The sequence below is a fragment of the Chionomys nivalis genome, chromosome 4, assembly GCF_950005125.1.
Source record: "Chionomys nivalis chromosome 4, mChiNiv1.1, whole genome shotgun sequence".
NCBI classification, from domain to species: Eukaryota; Metazoa; Chordata; class Mammalia; order Rodentia; family Cricetidae; genus Chionomys; species Chionomys nivalis.
Window position 1 is genome coordinate 74,607,511 of NC_080089.1, and position 20,608 is coordinate 74,628,118.

General features: G+C 41.3%; 1 protein-coding gene across 1 annotated transcript in view; it reads right to left on the minus strand.

Moving 5' to 3' along the window:
• Nucleotides 1–285: 285 nt before the first annotated feature.
• Tmod3 (tropomodulin 3) overlaps nucleotides 286–20,608 on the minus strand; it is a 60,907-nt gene continuing 40,584 nt past the window's right edge. The window contains exons 4-10 of the mRNA XM_057768701.1: nucleotides 16,097–16,219; nucleotides 14,806–14,895; nucleotides 12,989–13,119; nucleotides 11,864–11,971; nucleotides 8,582–8,725; nucleotides 5,915–6,059; nucleotides 286–688 (exon numbers count right to left, since the gene is read on the minus strand). Coding sequence (XP_057624684.1) covers nucleotides 654–688; nucleotides 5,915–6,059; nucleotides 8,582–8,725; nucleotides 11,864–11,971; nucleotides 12,989–13,119; nucleotides 14,806–14,895; nucleotides 16,097–16,219 — 776 coding nt within the window. The 3' untranslated portion in view covers nucleotides 286–653. The remainder of the gene's footprint in view (nucleotides 689–5,914; nucleotides 6,060–8,581; nucleotides 8,726–11,863; nucleotides 11,972–12,988; nucleotides 13,120–14,805; nucleotides 14,896–16,096; nucleotides 16,220–20,608) is intronic.

Here is a 20,608-nt window from a genome sequence, read left to right on the forward strand (position 1 = left end):
CTTCTAAACAAGGCAGGCAGTGGGGCAGTATTACGGAGTATTAACAAACAGACAGACAAACAAACAAAAACCCCAGTGTAGCTGAGGCTCAGTGGACAAGACCAGAAGCCTGCAACACAGTGACCCATTCTATCTCCCAGAGGAGGACCAGTCTGTCTCCTGGAGGCCTGCGCTGGCTTACGGAGATAAATCAGATGCTGAGCCATCTTTTAAAATTCTGAAAATTTATTTCCCTAATAAGGAAAAAGCAAACTCTTGCCAAATTCATGGATTTTTTTTAAAAAAAGGAAACTGCCATGTGCCTTATCCTTTATGTGTAAGGAGCAACACTGAGTCAGCAATGTCCCTTTTTGATTTAAAAAGATTGGTCCTCAAGGTGTTCAAAATTATTCTTATATACATGACTTCTAAATTTTTATCTAAAAATTATAAGCCATTCAATTAAGCTAAATTAAAATGATTTCAGTAGAAAGGCTACAAATATAATTCTACCCATCACTGATTTTACAAATCAAATATAATACCTTAAGCTAGGAAAATAATGCATATAGTTAAAAAAAAAGATTTCCAGTCTTTTCCCTTCTACCCAGGAAGTTTTTACATCTGCTGTCCCAACAGGAGCCTCTGGTGATCTGCAGGCTTCCTTGGCATTCTTACTGGTGGTCTCCTTCAATTCGCCTCTTGCGCACTGTGGGGAAAAAGAAAGCCTGTTATAAATCCCTGTGCGTTTACAAAATGCTAACTTGCTTGTAACAAGTTTCTCCATAGCAGTTAATGTCTCATAAAAATGAATTGAGTACTTCTGATTCATATGACCATTAACAAAGAAGGCTCGGCCATCTGCCACTGTCATTTGCTTGATGAAAATCATCTAAACAAGAGCTACGTGTCTTAGGATGTAGGTGCTTACGTAACAGCAGGGTAGGACCTAAAACACAGTATTTAGTACAGTAGTCAGGGAGTGTTCAGCACTCAAGTTTCAAGTCATTTGATTCTAGAAAAACAAAGGATGTCTACGTTTAGAAAAATGATCTGTTAATACAGTAACATTTACAATGACATTGGCAAGCCGTGGTTAAGAAGTTATATTAGGGGCCTGGAGAAATGGCTAAATGCTTTTCCAGAGGCCTAGGTTCGATTCCCAACACCCACATGGCAGTTCACAGCTGTCTGTAACTCCAGTTCCAGAGGATCTGACATCTACTTCTAGCCTCCACTAGGTACTGGGCACACACATGGTACAAAGACATACATGCAGGCAAAACACCAACACACAAAATAAAATCTAAAAAGTTTTATTAAAAGTATTTTGAATGATCCCCTGATTAGATACAACATATTTCCTTACACTGAAGGAGTCTAGAAATACTTTCATCATTTCTAAAGGTACTAACTGACAACTTTTTCCAAATTTCCCTTCTCTTTATAAATTTCCCTTCTGGGCACTCTAAATGTTGGCTTCAGAAAGTGGCCAGCTAACCAGTTCAGATGATGGAGCAAACAAGATCCATATGCCTGACAATGCTCAGTCTTTTCATGGACTGCTGACATGAAATCATTCTGAGCTCACTGGTACAAGTAAGGGCTTCAGCTATCTTGTTCTTTTGACTATCAGTCACCCAGGGCATTACCAAGAGCCACCACGTCAGTACTCGACACTATGGCTGACCACTATTCCAAAGGACAGAGTAGCAGGTTGCAGCGTTGGCAAGGGGACATCAGCACAGCTCTACCACTCCTGTGGAGTGTGTGCTGTGACGCCCAGCCTCTCTGAGTGTCAGCTTTCCTCTGTAACAGGAGAATAATGGTATTTGACGTGACAGCCATGTGACAAGGTGCTGCACAGAGCAGTGTTGAGAACATGGCAAGTGCTTAGTGCTCCTCTCCGTCTGCCACTGCAAGAATACATGCTGAGGGCTGGGCGGTGGTGGCGCATGCCTTTAATCCCAGCACCGGGAGGCAGAGGCAGGCGGATCTCTGTGAGTTCGAGGCCAGCCTGGTCTACAAAGGGAGTTCCAGGACAGGCTCCAAAGCTACAGAGAAACCCTGTCTCGAAAAACCAAAAAAAAAAAAAAAAAAAAAAAGAATACATGCTGAGACATGGTCAGCCATGCTTCTAGTGAGGAAAAGCCAACCTGCTACCATGAGGCTCTGTACTCCTACGCTACTGGTTTTGCTACTTTGCACTCAGACTCTGATTATTGATTCCCACTTCCCCTCTGGAAGCCAGTCACAAGGCACTGCCTCTTTTCAGTCTGAATCAGCTGCCAGAGGAGCTAGTCAAGAGGGAATAATGGCTATTCCCATGCTATTCTGACTACTGGCTGCTGGGACCAGACATTTACTGGTGTGTATAAGGACTGTCCAGTCATTGGTTGAGTAGAGTCAGAAAATCAAAGCAAAGGCTACAGTCTTTATGAACTATACTTACCTACTCACGTTTTCCTGACTGATCTAACCTATAGTAATGAGGAACAAGCGTCAAGTGTCTACTGAAAAATAAAGGGAAGAAAAAGCCAAGGAGACCATAAATAAATACAAATATATGCCAAAAAAGGGAACAGCAAGCAATTGGCTGGTTTTGGCAAACCAATTCAGATGTTAAAATGCATGCTAAAAAAATGTTAAAGGTGTTACAGACAGGATCTACAGGACAGAGCACAGCAAACAAAACGCCATAGAAAGCTGCTTATGCAGTTAGCTAGTGTACAGATAACAGCTCAGTGTGGACGTGACTGCTATATGTGTACCATACAACCTCTTCTGTTAGAGCTGTGACACTTCTTTCTTAGCTGGAGAGATGACGAGTAGGCAGAAGTATTTCAGTGGACAGCTGAGAGTAAGAAGACAATGAGAAGGTATTATAAAAATGGGACAGAGATCGGATACAGGCCCGTCTGCAAGCTGAAGGCGAGTTATTTGCCTAGTAGACTGTGTCAGGTCAGGCTGCCAGGATCCCTGTGTCGGGCAGAGAGCAGAGTGCATTGAGAGAAAATGAAGCAAGGAGCAGATCTGAGGCAGCTGCTGTGTGCACAACAAGGCAGAGAGCCAAGGACAGAGTGCCGGTTTGTCACCTGGTGTCCTTGTTATCTACCTGGTCCAATTTTTGTTAATAAGTCTTAACTAACCTCACTCTCAGTCTCTAAAACAATGCTTTCTTTTAAAATGTTGTGTTAATCATATAGCTATACGAGCTCCCAAATGCCTCCAACATAAACCAGCCCCTTCCAGGAATGTCCTTTTGTCACTTTACATGTGTGACCCGTGTCTGTAACTCTAGTTTGCATCAGAATGGGACAGCATGAGGGCAGTCTAGGAAATTCCTAGCAGAAGTGTGGGCTTCTCAATTCTGCTTTATGACAGACTGCACCTTCTTCCAAATGGCCTCTTTATCCATTTATCCAGCTGTGAGCTGGAGTCCACATAAGGCAGCCCAGGACACCCGTATCTGCCCACTCATCCACATGCACTCTAACACTCTTCTTCTCTGTAGGCCTGGGCACAGCATCTGTCACAGCTGGCGTGACAAGAACATAACTCCAGGGACCTAACGAAAAGGGACTTCCCTACTATTATGTTTATGGGCTGCAATTACACAATTCCTGTGGGTGTCATCTATCCATGACAGAGATTACTTGGGTAATATATGTTGGTGGCATTTTGGGATTTAAGGTAGTTTCAGGAGAGGAAAATGGAAGATTTGTCTGGTTTAGTTTAAGATGATACAGTTACCAGAAAACTATAACTGAATAAAGATAAATTTACAGCCTTATTCCCCCCTCCTCATTTTGGTTTTGTTAGAGACCAAACCCAGGACCTTGGACATGCTAGGCAAGCCCTCTATCCCTGAGCTGTATCCCAGTCCCTAAATACTTTTTTACAAATACCAGCTATGGGTTAGACATGATTTTTGAACATAACTCCTGTCAACAACATGTCCCTATGGTAAAAAACTTATAATGTTTGAAAACAGACTATTTTGTTTTTAAATGTTTATTTACTATGCTTGTGTATGATGTGTGAATGCATGTGTGCATATGTGCTATGGTGTGTGTGTGTGTGTGTGTGTGGTCAGAAAACAACTGTGTGACACGGGTCTCCTTTTCCATTGTCACATAGGTTCTAGGGATCAAACCCAGGTTGTCAAGCTTCAGAGGCAACCACTTTACCCAGTAAGCCATCTTGTCTGCCTACCATGCTGGCTCATGCCTATCATCCAAAACTCTCCACAGGTAGAGGCGGCAGTAGGATCACCAGGAATTTGAGGCCAGCCTGAGCTATAATGGCAAGACCTTGCTCAGAAAAAAAAATTATCTGGAGACAGACACTTTAAATGAACTACAACTTGTTGTTTATTTATTTTTTTTACTCTTTTGGCTCTTTTTGGGGACCCATCATCCAGCTCCCAAATAAACCACGGACATGGAGTCTTATTCTTTCTTATGAATGCCTAGCCTCACGCTGGCTTGTTTCTAGCCAGCTTTTCTCAACTTAAATCTCCCATCTACCTTTGCCTCTGGGCTTTTCCTTTTCTTCTCTACATCTTTCACTCTTACTCTGTGGCTGGCCGGCCCCTGGTGTCCTTGTTCTCTCTCCAGAGTTCTCCTATTTATCCTCTCTGCCTGCCAGCCCTGCCTATCCTTTCTCCTGCCTCCTTACTGGTCATTCAGTTCTATTAGGACTGTCAGGGGTTTTAGACAGGCAAAGAATCACAGCTTCACAGAGTTAAACAAATGCAGCATAACAGAAGTCACACATCTTACCATAATATTCCCCAACAATTTTCAAAGTGTGACAAATGTTAAGTAGAAAATGCATATGGCACATGTGTTCACGACATGTAAAATACATATGGCACATGTGTTCACGATATGCATTAATGCCAGACTCAGAAACCGAAATGTCTCCTGAAAACCAAACTAGGATTTCAGTGAGTACGAGCTGCCTACAGCAGGACTAGACACTTTGTGAGGGTCCCAGCGCCAAGTTCACCCTGTCCTAAATCTGACTCTCTAGGGGAGGGAAGCCAAGAATCCAGGTTTTGAAAGTTATCTAGCTATTAACAAAGTCAGTCCAGACTTAAAAACATTTCTCTAAGCAGCAAAGTCAAAACACTTGGAGGAGAATAAATGATGGGAACCAACACTAAGACAACTGACTGAAATCTACATCTAAAATATCCTGTGGGCAACTGTCATAAAGGGAATTAAACAGCACTGCTCGTGTAGCTAGAGTAAAGGAAATCTGGCTGAAGCTTAAAAGAAGTAGTTGCTCAGAAATGTCCCCGCTGTTGAGAGGACTTAATTTTACTTCTTGCCTATACAATGAATCTTGTAAAGCAGTTTAGCGTAAATAGCATAACTGAAAAGGAAGTCACTTTCTGGCAATACAGAGAAACAAAATTACGAGCACAGTATTTATTAACTCATTCAGGACTAGAGAGTTCATTTCCATCCGAGACCACGAGACTCAGCAGGAAAAGGAGCAGAGGAGAACGGATCACTGAGGCAGGCGAGTGCAGGAGAGCACTGCACGCATCAGAGAGGCTAGGGAGTCAAACTGTACTTATCCTGTATATCATAATATAAAACTGAATTTCTGTCTAATTCTGCTTGATAAATAGGCAAAATACTTTCTGGTGGTGCCAAACTCTTTGTTTCAAAGCACAAGGAGTAACTGTCAACACGAACCAAACACCTGTCATGGTAGGTTTCGCTTAAAGCTATTACATGCTTGTCACAGAAGTGGTAACAAACATGAAGACCACTACAACCTGGCACAGCTCCGACTCACCGTGTAAAGGACTAGGCAGCATTGGACACTAAGGACAGGTTATTTTTCTATGTTAGTTTAGCTCTAAAAATAGCTTGGCGTTGTACTTCAGAAACTTGACTCAGTATTGCATACATCTTACCTAAGTCGTTGTTTTTCGTTATAGCATTGGCTGCCCTGGTTCGGGGTCCCTGCTGTGTAAACTGATACCCAAATTTAAGGATATTCGTATTTTCTTCAAGCATCTTAGCCATTTCTAATTCTACAGCTGTGCCCAACTGCTGTCTCTGGAAGGATCAAAAACAAAGAATAGCATTAATAAACCAGATAAAAACATTTTTTACGTAAATAAAATTTAAGACTTAGTCCCATGCTGATTCTGATGATCTCTTAAGTTTTCACGCAATTTCTACAACATATATAAGAAAGACATCTTTAAAAATTCAACAGACACCAAAAGCTCTATAGAAATAAAAAAAGTGCAGATACTGTGCCACCTCACACCCACAGGATGGGTATAATGAAGAAGACAGAAAGGCCGAGGAAATCGCTCAGCTGGTGCTTGCCTAGCATCCATGAAGCTCTGGGTTCAATCCCCAGCACTGCATTCACCTGTGACCCCAGTACTAGCTGTTGAATGCAGGCCTTTAAGGTCATCTTCTATCAGAGAGGTTTGAGGTTAGCCTGGGCTAGGTGAGACTATCTCAACCTTGGCTCCAACACGATCAAACCAACAAACTACCATCAAGAAGATGAACAAACAGCAGGCATGGTAGTGTGCACCTATATCCCAGGTCCTGGGCAGGTTGAGGTGGGAGAAATGCTTGATCTTAGATCAAGAACAGTCTGGGCAACACGGTGAGACCCGTCTGTTTGTTTAAGTAGTTTTCAAGAATGTAGCAAAGCGGGCTCTTGGTAATGGCTTGAAATTATCTTATTAGCCAGTGGTTCTACTCCTAGGTATAGGCCCAAAGAAATAAACATGTATGTTCATAAAACACTTAGATATGAATATTCATATTCATGTCTAAGAATTATTTTTCTTAAATTTTTAAAAATATCATGCACATGAGTTGTGTCTTTTTCTGGATGTATGTATGTATGTGCACCATGTGCATGCCTGGTGCCATGAAGACCAGAATTGGCATCAGATTCTCTGGAACTGGAGTTTGAGATGACTGTGAGCCACCATTTGGATGCTGGGAATTGGATCCAGGTCCTCTCCAAGAGCAACAAGGGCTCTTAACTGTTGAGCCATCTCTCTAGCGCTGTAGCATTATTTTAATAGCTCAAAAGTAGAAACTCTAAAATGTGACAGAATATAATTTAGCCATGTACAGACTAGAGTTTTGACATGTACTGTGACATGGATGGACCTTCCAGGACTTTATGCTAGGTTACTGAGTTATATTTTTATTAAAAATTTGAGACCATGGATTAAGAAGCATCTTGGTTTAATTTTCAGATGTAACCAAATCTCTTTTCTATCTTACAGTCTACAAAACTTATTTATTGTGAAGGACTCAGGAAATCATTTGCCAAGTATCTTTTTAAATAACGAGTTCTGTGTGTATGGGCATTTGTGTGTATGGGCATGTGTTTGCCTGTGCATATGTGTGGCGGCAGCCAGCAGTGGGCACTGTTTTTCTCTCTCATTCTCTACCTTATTTTTTGAGACAGGGTTTCTCACTGAGCTGGAAGCTCGTTGTTTTGGCTAGGCTGGCTGGTCAGTAAGCCTGTAGGATCTGCCTGGTTTTGCTTCTGTAAAGATGGGGTTGAAGATGCACACTGCCACACCCTGCTTCTTTGTGGGTGCTGGGGATCCAAACTCAGGTCCACAAGATGACACAGCAGGCACTTCCCCATTGAGCCATCTCCTCAGTCCTTATAGCTAATTTTCAAATAAAAAATTAACAGTTGCTCTGGGTAGAAATAGTTCTAATATGTATATTTTCCCCACTTACAAAGTTTGTCTAGGGGACGACTGGTGAGTAGTTTAGCAGCTAAGAAGACTTGCTGCTCTTCCAGAGGACCCAGGTTTGGGTCCCAGCATTCACATCAGGTGGCTCACAACCATTTGTTACTCCAGCTCCAGGGAATCCAATACCTCTGGTCTCCACATGCAAACGTATGCATGCATGTGACCATAAAATATAAAAACATAAACAAAAATATGTCTAGGAATAGGTGGCCCCACACCCATGAAGGTATTAGCATTGTATTTGTCTGATGAAGATGGCGCCTTCACAGCAACCTGGGTACTGGGACATTTCTCTTATTGGACCTGACACTGGCTGTTTTGACTATCAAGCTCCTGGGGCCTGCTTTTCGCTGACCCTCACAGCTGGAGGTGTTCCACACAGATGTGGCCAGTTATTTTTTTTTACAACAGGTGCTGTAGACTGAACTCAGTTCCTCTTGAAATCACATCAAGTGCTCTTACCCACTTGAAGAGAGAAGGCATCTCTTCTTCTTTCATGCAAACAACTCTATTCATATTCTCTGTATTTGGTACCGTAACACACTATAGACACAGTGCATCTGTGACTCTCTCAAAGAAAGGGGAAGAGTGGACTAAGTCATATGTAAAGGACTTTCCAGTTCAAATCAGCCACCTATTTAATTCCTTAAATTGACTTAAAGAGACTTGCTGAGTATTCGCCTGTTAAACATTAATATTCTGGATTCCCAAATGTCGCATCACCCCCTTTCTGCCACCATCTTTCCGAGAGGGTTACAGCCCTTCTTGCAAGTCCCCCTGGCAGTGGGGGCTGCAGTTTCTTCCGAATTGCTACTGTAGAACACCAACCTGATTGTCGATCTTGAGCTCTGTCAGGGTCTCATTGTCTCTCAAAGCATCAATCAGTGCTAAAACCCCAGTGCCTGTGATGAAGTTGGACTCCATATTTAAACTCTTCAAAGTTTTGTTCACTTTCAGCATGTCTGCAAATGCCTAGAGATTAAGAGGAAATATTTGGAGATTAAAATCTGATAGCACCTATTTTTCACTGCACATGACATAAGTAAATTCATAAATTGAACTTAAGTTTCTCGTTACATTTTTTAGCTTGTTACACTACTGTTCAATCTCACATGTATTTACTTATCCCATGTACATTACCATATATAATTTTTTAAAAAAAGATTATTTATTTTAGCCAGGAAGTGGTGGCGTATGCCTTTAATCCCAGCTCTTGGGAGGCAGAGGCAGGCAAAGCTATGGTGAATTCGAGCCAGCCTGGTCTACAAGAGCTAGTTCTAGGAGAGGCTCCAAAAGTACAGAAAAACAAACAAAAAGATTATTTATTTTATGTATATGTTCATGTATGTTTCATGCCAGAAGAACAGGGAATCAGATCCCACTAGAGATGGTTGTGAACCACCATGTGGTTGCTGGGAATTGAACTCAGGACCTGTGGAAGAAAAGTCAGTGCTCTTAACCTCTGAGTCATCTCTCCAGCCCCACCATATACAATCTTTAGATTATTTGGTCACACGTAATTCCCTGGTGCTGACATTCCTAACTCCTATTTCAGGTTCATTCATTCTCTACTCCCCATCTCCTCTCACATGTCCTCTCAGTTTCTGTATGGAACTAATTCATTAATATCTCTTATGGTTTGAGAATGGGTAAGAAAGAGGTGGCTCACGAAGACGGCAACTGCAATACTCCAGAAAAGAGAAGACCACTTGGATCAGGGCGGGAGTAACAAAATGTGAGAAATGTTTGAATTCTGAGATTATTTTCCTTTCCCTCTTTTTATGACAGGCTCTCACGCATCCTAAGATGGCCATAAACTCTCTATGGAGTTGAGGATGGCCTTGAACTTTTTTTGTTTTTATGTTTTTTTCAGGACAGAGTTTCTCTGTGTAACAGTACTGACTGTTCTGGAACTCTTTGTAGACCAGGCTGGCCTCAAACTCACTGAGATCCGCCTGCCTCTGCCTCCTGAGTGCTAGGATTAAAGGTGTGTGCCATCACTGTCTGGCAGCCTTGAACTTCTGATCTTTCTGGCTCTAATTCCTGAATGCTGGGATTATAGGTATGTTCTACAACATTTAGTCTGTGCAGTGTTGGTGATAAACCCAGGACTTTGTGCACGCTGAGTAAGCACTGTGCCAATCTCTAACCCTCCTGGTCCCCCTTTGAGACAAGACAGGTTTCACAATGTAGCATTGTCTGGCCTGGAACTCACAGAGATTGGCTTGCTTCTACCTCCAGACTGCTGGAATTAAATGTGTGCACCATCACATCAAGATCTAGCCCATTAAACAAATAGGACTGTGTCTACGTGTGCGTTTACAATGTGCATGGATGCATATGCACTATGGTGTGATGCAAAGGTCGGGAGACAGCTTTGTGGGGTCAGTTTTCTCTTTCTGCCTTTACATGGTTCTGAGGATTGAAGTAGAGTTGTCAGGCCTGTGTAGCATGTGACTTTACTTGCTGATCTATCTCACCAGCCCCATGTTCCCATGTTTCTCTCTCTCTCTCTCTCTCTCTCTCTCTCTCTCTCTCTCTCTCTCTCTCTCATCAGGTGGCCCAGAATGACCTGGAGCTTGCTATGTAAACCAGGGTGGACTCAAACTTATGGTGATCCTCCTGTCTCTGCCTTTTGAATATTAGACCTGTGTGAGCCAGCACAACTATCCTGGACTCTAAAAATATTTTGAAGACAGGACTACTGAATATACGCTTTAAGGCTGAAAGAAAGAGAGGTTAAGAGCGATTGTTTGTCATCTGTTTCCTGTCTACTGGAGAAATGACTGACACTGCCATTTAGTAATAAAGACTGAGAAAAGCAGGCATGGGATAGGGGTCAGGAGTTCAGTCCAAGTCTCTATAGGAGAAATCCATTAGGTACTCAGGTACAGCTACTAAGTAGGTAGCAGGGTGTCAGTGTAGAGTTAAGGACAGAGTACAAAGGGGACGATGACACTGGAGTCACCAGCAAGTGTAAGCGACCTACAGCACTGAAATGATGAGCTTGCCCAGGCAGTGAAGGCGAAAAGTCCCTGGACCACTCCAATGTTCAGAGGAAGAATGTGTGTGGAAACCGGGAACTAGTGAAGTTGGAGGAGAACCAAAAGGAGTGGTTGCTGCAAAGCCAAGTGAAGGAAAGGTTCTTAGGACAATCGATGTGACTTTCTCAAGGAATGCAAGACTGGTTCAACTCACACATTCAGAATTGGTTTTAAAAGGACAAACACCACATACTCATCTCCAGAGGAAGCATTTGATTAAACCCCAAATCACATATCCCTAAGTGGGACCCTGTACAGATGTTAAGGCTATAGCAGACCTCTGTATGCTGACACAAAGAGATTTCTAACATATATATTTAACTGAAAAATCAAAATCAAGTTAATTCTTTCTCTTTTTTTGTGGTCCTGGAAATTGAAGACAGGGACTTACATGCAACAGGCCAGTACTTTACCATTTAGTCATATTTCCAAACACCCTTTATGCTTAAAGAATTGAGGAGGCCACGGCAGTAAGATTTAATGCCAGCTTAGGTTATCCAGTGAGTTGCTATTTTGGGAATCTACCTCTTTCCAGTCCCAAAAGAGGAAAAAATATATAAATGATAAAAATTTAAAAATACAAAAGGGTATATAATGTAATGCCGAATAGTGAGGTAAAATGCCACACGCACAAACACACACATCACAGTTTGGGCCAATGAGATAGCTCAGTGGGAGGGCACTGGCTATGAAGTCTGACAACTTGAATTCCATCCCTGGGACCCACAATTTCTGCAAATTGTCCTCTGCCCTCCACACACATACTGTGATACATGTATACACATACATACACAAACATGCACATACCTAAATAACTAGATAAATGTAAGAATAAGTCACAGTTTAAAAGGGTGCAGTGGTACAGGCCTATAATCCCAGCACTTGGAAAGTAGAGGTAGGAGAAACTGGGGAGTTCAAGATCATCTTCCACTACACATGAAATTCACGGCCAGCCTGGGCTATGAGAGATCCTGTCTCACAAAACAGATTGATTTAACCTTACTATAACACAGGTTTGCAGACATCAGTTGGGAATTATTAACTTCGTCAATCTCAGCATACTTACAACAGCCACGGGGTCATTGCTCCTGGTGGCCGCAAGACTGAAATGTTTCACATGTGTGTTGGTTTCCAAAGTCTTTGCAAAATCTTTTAGAGTTGGAATTGGGATATTCTTGAAAGACAAAACGCCATCAACATTTCAGTTATCAGGAAGTTTAATCCATCAATCAAACACACTTATACTTACTGTTTGCTCTAAAACATACTCAAAAAGTATGTAAACAAATAGCCTAGTCTACAAAGCAAGTTCTAGGATAGCCAGGACTACATAGAGACACCCTATCTCAAAGCAAGCAAGCGAGCAAACAAACAGCAATAATAATTTGAAAAAACAAAAAACAGACCCTAGAAAGCCAATTTCTAGGCATTGGTCATGAGAAACAAAAACCTGTATTTTTCAAAGGCCTCACATGTAAATGTGTGCAGCCACTTTCCACATAACCAAACTGGAAGCGACCCATGTCAATAACTGACTGTGGCATATCCTACGAGAAAAAAACCCAAACCTGCACAACATGGGCGGGTCTCACACGCACTGTCAAAAGGAAGACTCAAATGCTGCAAGGTGGATTCCATCTACAAGGCTGGAGAAGGCAAAAGGAATAGCTCTAAGTGGCATGCGTGGGCAGAGGATAGTAAAGGGGCCTGACAAACTTCCAACATTACAGGCAGGCTTTATATCAGTTAGTCAGTCGGGCGTTTTTTGTTTGTTTGTTTGTTTTAGAACCTGACAGTGGTATTTTTTAGTTTTACATCCTGGGACCGCACATTAAAAGAATCTTACTTAACTATATTAAAAATACCTTAATAAACCCAATTAAAATAAAAAACCAAAGGCTAAAGTTCAAAAGAGGGTAGCACTTTAAAAATTAGAGTAACTTATGGATGATGTGTAGGGTCATATTCTTATATGATAAACTCTTTAAAAAGTAAATAACAAAATATTTTCTATAATACTTGAATGTATAAGCTTTGAAGGAATCTATGTTCATATACTGTTAGTACACTAAACCTTAAAGCAGAAGTTACATCAGAATTACCACATTACTGACCTGGGTTTGGTTGACCCAAAGCAAACATCATGTGTTGATTCTGATACATATGTACATTGCATTCTTAACATACTTACTTTAATATTATTCAAATTAACTTCAACAAGACGGGCATCATTTTCCTTAATTCTCTTTAAACTCTCTTCAACATTGGTTGGATTTGGTGGCTCATCAAACACTGGAAGAATCTTTTCCCCTTTTACCACATCTATGGGAACGGAAGGAAGAGCAAGGGTTGACTGAGATGACTGGAACTGAGAGGAGACACATTCACTTGGTCGTCTATCCCCACCCCCCAGGCCATACATTCAACACATCCAATCTGAAAGTCCCTTCTGCACAACCGCTAAAATATCCCTTATATGTTGGTAGTTACTCACGTCACCAAATAAAATGTTACTGAATAGATGACAAGGGAAGAGTAGGCTTGCTCCCAGTTAAATTTAATAAGGCAGTTGCCTTTCATCTAGTGGGCCATGGGAGGTGAGCAGAGTACTTCATCAATGAATGAAAACTTGAGTGAGCTCTCAGTTTTATAAAACATAGACTAGGTATGAGTCCAGCATCTAATAATGGCATTGGGTGTTATGGAATATTAGTTTAAGATGTGTTATATTTGTTTATGCTGTGGAACATGTTTAATGATGCAATGATGTGCTGCATTCTTTTTATGTTGCATTTGTTTGACCCTGTAAAGCTGTGTTACTTTGTATAAAATACCTGCCTGGTCTAATGAAGAGCTGAATGGCCAATAGCTAGGCAGGGGAGGGATAGGCAGGGCTGCCAGGCAGAGAGATAAATAGGAGAAATCTAGGCTTGAAAGAAGAGCGAGGAGCGAGAAAAGGAAAAGGGGAAGAGGACACCAGAAGCAGCCGCCCCACTACACAGGCAGCCACAGAACAAGAAGGAAAGAAAGATATATAGCATTAAAAAGGGCCAAAATTAAAAAAAAAAAAAAAAAAAAAGTTGGGCAGTGGTGGAGCTCGTCTTTAATCCCAGCACTCGGGAGGCAGAGGCAGGCAGATCTCAGTGAGTTCGAGGCCAGCCTGGTCTACAAAAGTGAGTTCCAGGATAGCCAGGACTGTTACAGAGAAACTGTATCTCGAAAAACCAAAAGAAAAAGAAAAAAGAAAACCAGCAAGGTAAAAATCCCAGAGGCAAAACATAGTTAAAGAGAAATGGGATAATTTAAGTTAGAAAAAAGCTGGCTTGAAACAAGTCAAGTTAAGCCCGGGCATTCATAAGTAAGAATAAGTCTCCCTGTATTTATTTGGGATCTGAGTGGTGGGCCCCCAAAGTGTAAAAAAAAAGAAAGAGAAAACCCCTACATTTGGGTTATATTTTTAAAAAGTAACAAAGTAAGTTTTGACTTTTAAAACAGTATCTGTTCCATGGGATGCCGCAGTTCTATGAAAGGGAAAACAGTATCTGTTCCATGGGATGCCTCAGCTCTATGAAAGGTTCCTGGGGAACTATAAGTGAATGGACCAGGCAGATTCCTGAACCAGCTCATCTCTTCATTTCCCTCCCTCTCATGCTGAGACACAGTTCTGTCATGTAACCAAGGCTGTCTAGAACTTGGAATCCTCTTGCTTCAGACTCTCTAGTGCTGAGATCAAGGGTGTGTAGCACCATAGCACACATAGTTCAATGATCAGTCTTAACAGTTTCCAAAAATGAGGGACCAATTTGGTTTAAGCACTTGCCAACTCCCCACAATATTCACCAAGTCAAAATCCACACATAGACACACACATAGGCACACGCACACACATAGGCACACACACACATACACACAGGATCTTTGGCATAATAAATACCGAAGTTAATACATGGAAGAGGCAAAACATACGTGACAAAGGATTGGAACTCTCAAGGCATGTTAACTACTCACTTGAAAAATGTTCTTGGTCGACACCATTACTGCTTCCCACCACATCACAGAACTGAGTGTTTGTAATCAGATTGTGCATCCCAAGGATAGCTGCAGAGAGAACAGAGTTAGTTTCTACTCCTACCTGCTCTAAACTTTTTCATTTTTTAAAAAAAATTACTTTTATTGAGCTGTATATTTTTCTCTGCTCCCCTCCCGTTTTCTCCCCTCCCCTTCTACCCTTTCCCATGGTCCCCTTCCCATACTCTTAATTTACTCAACATTTTCGTTTTTACAGTATTTAGACGGAGCCCTGTTGTGTTGCTCAGGCAGGCCTCTAACTCCTGGGCAGAAGCAGTCCTCCTGCCTCAAGCCTTCCAAGTAGCTATGACTATAGATGTGTGTCCAGTACCCAGTTTGCAAACAAAAATATTTATTATTATTTTGAACATTCTCCAGACATTTTTCTATTAAACTGAAAATGGACTTTACACAAGAGGGTGGGGTTGGTGCAGTCAGAAATCACTGACAATGCTCCTCACTTTCATCAATCCCCTTGTTACTTCCCGGCATCTTTAGATTTAGACAACAACATGAGCCAGGCTGACCTTAAAAGGAAAGCTATGCTTAGCTCCCCCTGGTGGCTAAAAGAGGAAATGGAAAAGATCTCCTTGCTGGTCACTATCCAGATCTCTAGGAACAAAACACCATACAGCATCCAAGGTGGGCATGGTCTGCATTTGACTATACTAAAAGTATCGTTCTTTCATTGAAGGTAATGTAGCATCTTCTGATGAAAGTACCATTTACAAACCCACCAGTCCTTTGTCCCTCAAGAAAAATACCACCTTCTCTTGCTGTGACATCACACCTCACTCTGCCCCTTTCTGGGGTCCTTCCCAAGAGCCTTCACTCCACTTTCAAACATATCGGTTCTTAGAGTTCTCTTCCTACATGTCATTCTGACAAGTTGGGGACATAAATACAGCTTCTGATTTCTACTCCCTCTCCATGAAACAAACAGGGCAGAAGTAGACCATGAAGTCTGTTTCTAGTGTTCAGACAGAACAGGTTCACCAGCTGGTGATATGGCTTTTGTTGTTAGGAAGAATTTAAAATAGCAACATAGGAAAAATTATCAAATAAATTTTATCAACATAAAATTCCACCATAGAGAGTACTTAAAAGAATCCTACCATCAAGTTTACTGTGTAAAGTACAAAGTGTTTGTATAATTCACACAGGTGCACCCTGCATGGCTCTCCCCACACTACCCTCACTTAAACTCTGCTTATTTGAGGAGATACCTCACCTGCAAGGTCACACAGTTCCGTATCAGAGGCACTTGTCAAAGCTTCTTCTAACTCTGGATCAAGAGATATGTTATCTTCTGTAAAAGTCTGCACAGGTTTCTGTTTGGGGATAAAAATTTTCCCTGAAAAAAAAAAAACACAGACACACACACGTTTTGTTATTCATGTCTACTGCTCTTACTCATTTCTATTAATTCATTACCTTTGCCCGTCAAGCATTAGGTAATACATGTGCGACTGAAATGGACAGTCAGGTCAAAACTAACATCAACAGCAATATAAACACCAGAAAGGAAGAACTACTGAAAAATCTCCCTATCTCTGAAAATAAAACAGCTCTTTTTTTTTTGTTGTTTTATTCTGAGACAGAATTTCACCATGTGGCTGAGACTGGCCTGGACCTCATAATCCCCTCACCTACGACTCCTGAGTGCACAAAGGCTCAGTTCTTTCAAGGAGCAATTCTGAACCAATATTTAAATGAAGCTAGTTGAGTATTCAGAGCACTTGGGAAACTATGGAAGGAGGACCAGAAGCCAGCATGGGCATAGGCTCCAGGGTAATCTGGCATGGGAAAACAAAACAAAACCCAAACCAATCAACCACCTGCGTGCATACACACATGTGCATAAGACACACATGCGCACGACACACACATGCACCGAAACCCTAGAAAATCTATAAAACTTAAAAATAAAAACAGGATCCAATTTCTTATTGTTAAACTACAAACTATTACAGTCACTTAAGGAATAGCACAGACAATTATGATTCCAGAAATTCGAGTTCTAATTTTAAGGAAATTTCTCTATGTTCTAAAACTTGACAACTGCTTTTCTGAAGCAAGAACATTAACAAGCTGTGAAGTAGAAGCAAGAGGATCACGAGTTCAAAGTTACCCTAAGCTATCTGAGATCCTGTCTCAAAAAAAAAAAAAATCAAAAGAAAGTTATTTCATGTCTCTGCTAAAAAAAGCTCCCCATCTCTTTACCTCATATATGCTGCTGTTTACGTTTCTGTAAGAGTCTTTGGTTATTTTGAGCATAATTAAAGATTTATTTGTATTATTATTATTGACTTATTTTGCTTTGTGACAGGGTCTCTCTTTGTAACCCTGGTTACCCTGGAACTCATTATACAGACCAGGCAGGCCTTCAACTTAGAGATCTACCTGCCATCTACCTCATGAGTGCTGACTGTTTTAAGGAGTTTCTTGTCAAGGTCTGAGAGTTGGACCCTGAGATTTTGGAGGAGCTGCCTACTTTTCTGAGAACTGTGAGAGACTTCCCCCTCCCCCAATATAGCCCTGACTACAAGCTTTCACTTTTGGCTTTTTGTACCTTGGAGCCAATTTGATCTTCACTTACCTTGTCTACCTTCTGCCCAGTGAGGGGGAGAGTGATCTGGAGAGAGCCGTAGCTCTGCTGCCCTCCCTCAGTCTCTCCTAGTTTGCAGGCAAGCCTTGGGGAATTTCCTGTCCACTTCTATTCTTGAAGTATCATCTCCATACTAAACAGACTCTATCTTTATTGCTGCACTGCACCCAATGCCACAGCCACTAGCCACAAGTGGCAATTATAAAACTTTAGCCATATTTCAGGTGCTCAGTAGACACATCTAGTTTGATACTGGGCTAAGCAGTATGGCAGAGATTAGCCAGTTATGGTTTATTGTTTATTTTGGTTGTGATGGCTTGACTGAAGAATTCAAGAGTCCATGGGCAGATGTCCTGTTTCACTCTGGTAATCCATCAGAGCGACTGTGACTTAATCCCTAGGTGAATCATAACATGGCGGCCCTGGAGTGTGGGGTGGTGGGTAGTGGTAGTTACAAGCAAGTTACTGAAGTGTGGCCTGGGGAGATAACCTCATTTCTAGCCCCTTCTGGGCTGGCAGTGACACAACATGCTCTCATTGTGGTGTTCTGATTGACCTTAGCCAAAAAATAAAGGAGCTGGTTGGCCATGTACTGACACATCCCAGGCAGCGATCAAATATAAACTTTTAAACAATTGGTCTTACTGTATAGCCCTGGCTGGCACTGAACTCATAGAGATCCTCCCGTGTCTGCCTCTGTCTCACAAGTGCAGAAACTAAATGTGTATGCTACCACATCCAGCCCTAAATTCTCCCTCTAAAAGGAACAAAGTTGCTTTGCTAAGGTCTTTAGTTAAAATGACAGAAAGACTAAGGCAGTGAGAAAAACAGTTTTTATTTATAACTTCCTATATCTGAATTCAAAGTCAGAGATGTTCTGATTCAGAACCTATCACTGGGTGAATCCAGATGGCTTTGTATGAGTGAGGATATGTTAACCACATGCGCACCACAGAGTACCTGGCTGAAATACAGGGCTTTAAATCTTAGCTACAATAGTGACGATATGCTAATGACATACATAGAGCATCTAGTTGAGACACAGAGCTTGAAGTCTTAGCTATAGCAATTATACAAGAGGAAGACATAAAAGGGATAAAAATAGAGATCAACTATCATTTACAGACTATATAATTCTGTCTGTACTTAAAAGATCATATGCAATCTCTCTCTCTCTCTCTCTCTCTCTCTCTCTCTCTCTCTCTGTGTGTGTGTGTGTGTATCTGTGTCTGTGTGTGTGTATGTGTGTGTCTGTGCCTCAGTTTTCCATCACAGAGTTTCTCTGTGTGGCCCTGGTTGTCCTAGTTGCTCTGTAGACCTTGAACTCAAAGATCTGCCTGCTTCTACCTGGGATTAAAGGTGTGCACCACCAGCACCCGATATACTAGAAAACTTTTAGATCTAATAAAAAAATATAGTTGCAGGATATACAATCAATATAAGAAACAAGTAACCTTTATATCTATATACAAACATCAAAAAAGAACTCTCAGAGAAAGAAATTAGGGAAAGTATCACATTTATATTGAGTTCCTTTCTCTGCTGACATAAACCTAACCAAAGATATGAAACTTCTACCAGAAAACCTCAAGAGCCGGGCGGTGGTGGCGCATGCCTTTAATCCCAGCACTTGGGAGGCAGAGGCAGGCGGATCTCTGTGAGTTCGAGGCCAGCCTGGTCTACAAAGGGAGTTCCAGGACAGGCTCCAAAGCTACAGAGAAACCCTGTCTCGAAAAACCAAAAAAAAAAAAAAAAAAGGAGTACAGAAAACCTCAAAACATGGAAAAAGTAAATCAACGAAGATATTAGATAAAAGAGGATTGTCCATGCTCCTGGATTTCCAGAATTGTGAAAATGGTGTTACTACCAAAACAAACCTACAGATTTAACTCAATACCTATGAAAATTCGGATGCCATTTCACAGATCTATGGAAAAAACCTTTTAAGAATTCACATGGAATCAAGACCACAGGTAGCCAAAGCAATCCTAAAGTGTAGGAACAAAGCTGGAGGTATCGCCAAACCTCGTATTGTACTACAGAAGCTGCACTGACAAAGGCAGCCTGGTAATGACAAAAACAGACAACTGGATATAAACTGACAAAGCTGTGGACACCTGATCTTTGACAAAGGCAGCCAAAAATATGTAGCAGAAAAAGATAGGCTAATCCTGTAACAAAAGGTGCTGGCAAAACCTGCAGAAGAACGGAAGTAGATCCAGTATCTTTCTTGTTGTGCAAAAATCAATCAGAAATGGAATGAATACCTTAATTTGAAACCTCAACCAGTTATAGGGAGACACAGGGAATCCTCTTCCAAACACCAGGGGACAGAAGAGCTTTCTGAACAGACCCTCAATAGCACAGGAACTAGTCTCAATACCAACAGGTAAGACTTTGTGAGATTAAAAGCTTTCTGCACAGCAAAAAAGCTATCCTCAGAGATCACAGCACACAGAATGAAAGAAAATCTTTTCCTGGGGGTAATATCCAGAATATACAAAGGAATATAGAAATTAAACACAAATAAAACTGCCAATTAACAAAAGGGCTAATAAAATGTGTTAGCAAACAATTCTCAGAAGAAGAAATATGAATGGCCAATAACTATTTTAGAAAATGTTCAACATCTGTAGTCATCAGGTAAATGAAATCATAAAATTTTCAGCAAAATGGACTTGGAAAGTATATTAAGTGAGGTAAACTCGGAAAGAAAAGAGCTAAATGTTCTCCCTCATGTATGGATCTTTACCTATAACATATATATGTAAACAGGGTTAAGTCCGGGTGTATTCTAAAGTTTAGAAAGGAGACCAAGAAAGGAAAACACTAGGAATGCAAATAAAAGGACACAAGAGTCATAAAAGAGGATATGAAGCTAATGCTTTCTAGATTCCACTGTTTTCTTTGTGATGGACAAATAATTTTTTTGTTTGTTTTGTTTTTCGAGACAGGGTTTCTCTGTGTAACAGCCCTAGCTGTTTCATTAGCTGTCTCACTTCGTAGACCAGGATGGCCTTGAACTCTCATAGACCTGCCTCTACCTCTTGAGTGCTGGGATTAAAGGCATGCACCACTACCACCTGGTTAAATAAATTTTAAAACTGTAACTGATAGTGTAAAAGACTAAGCAAA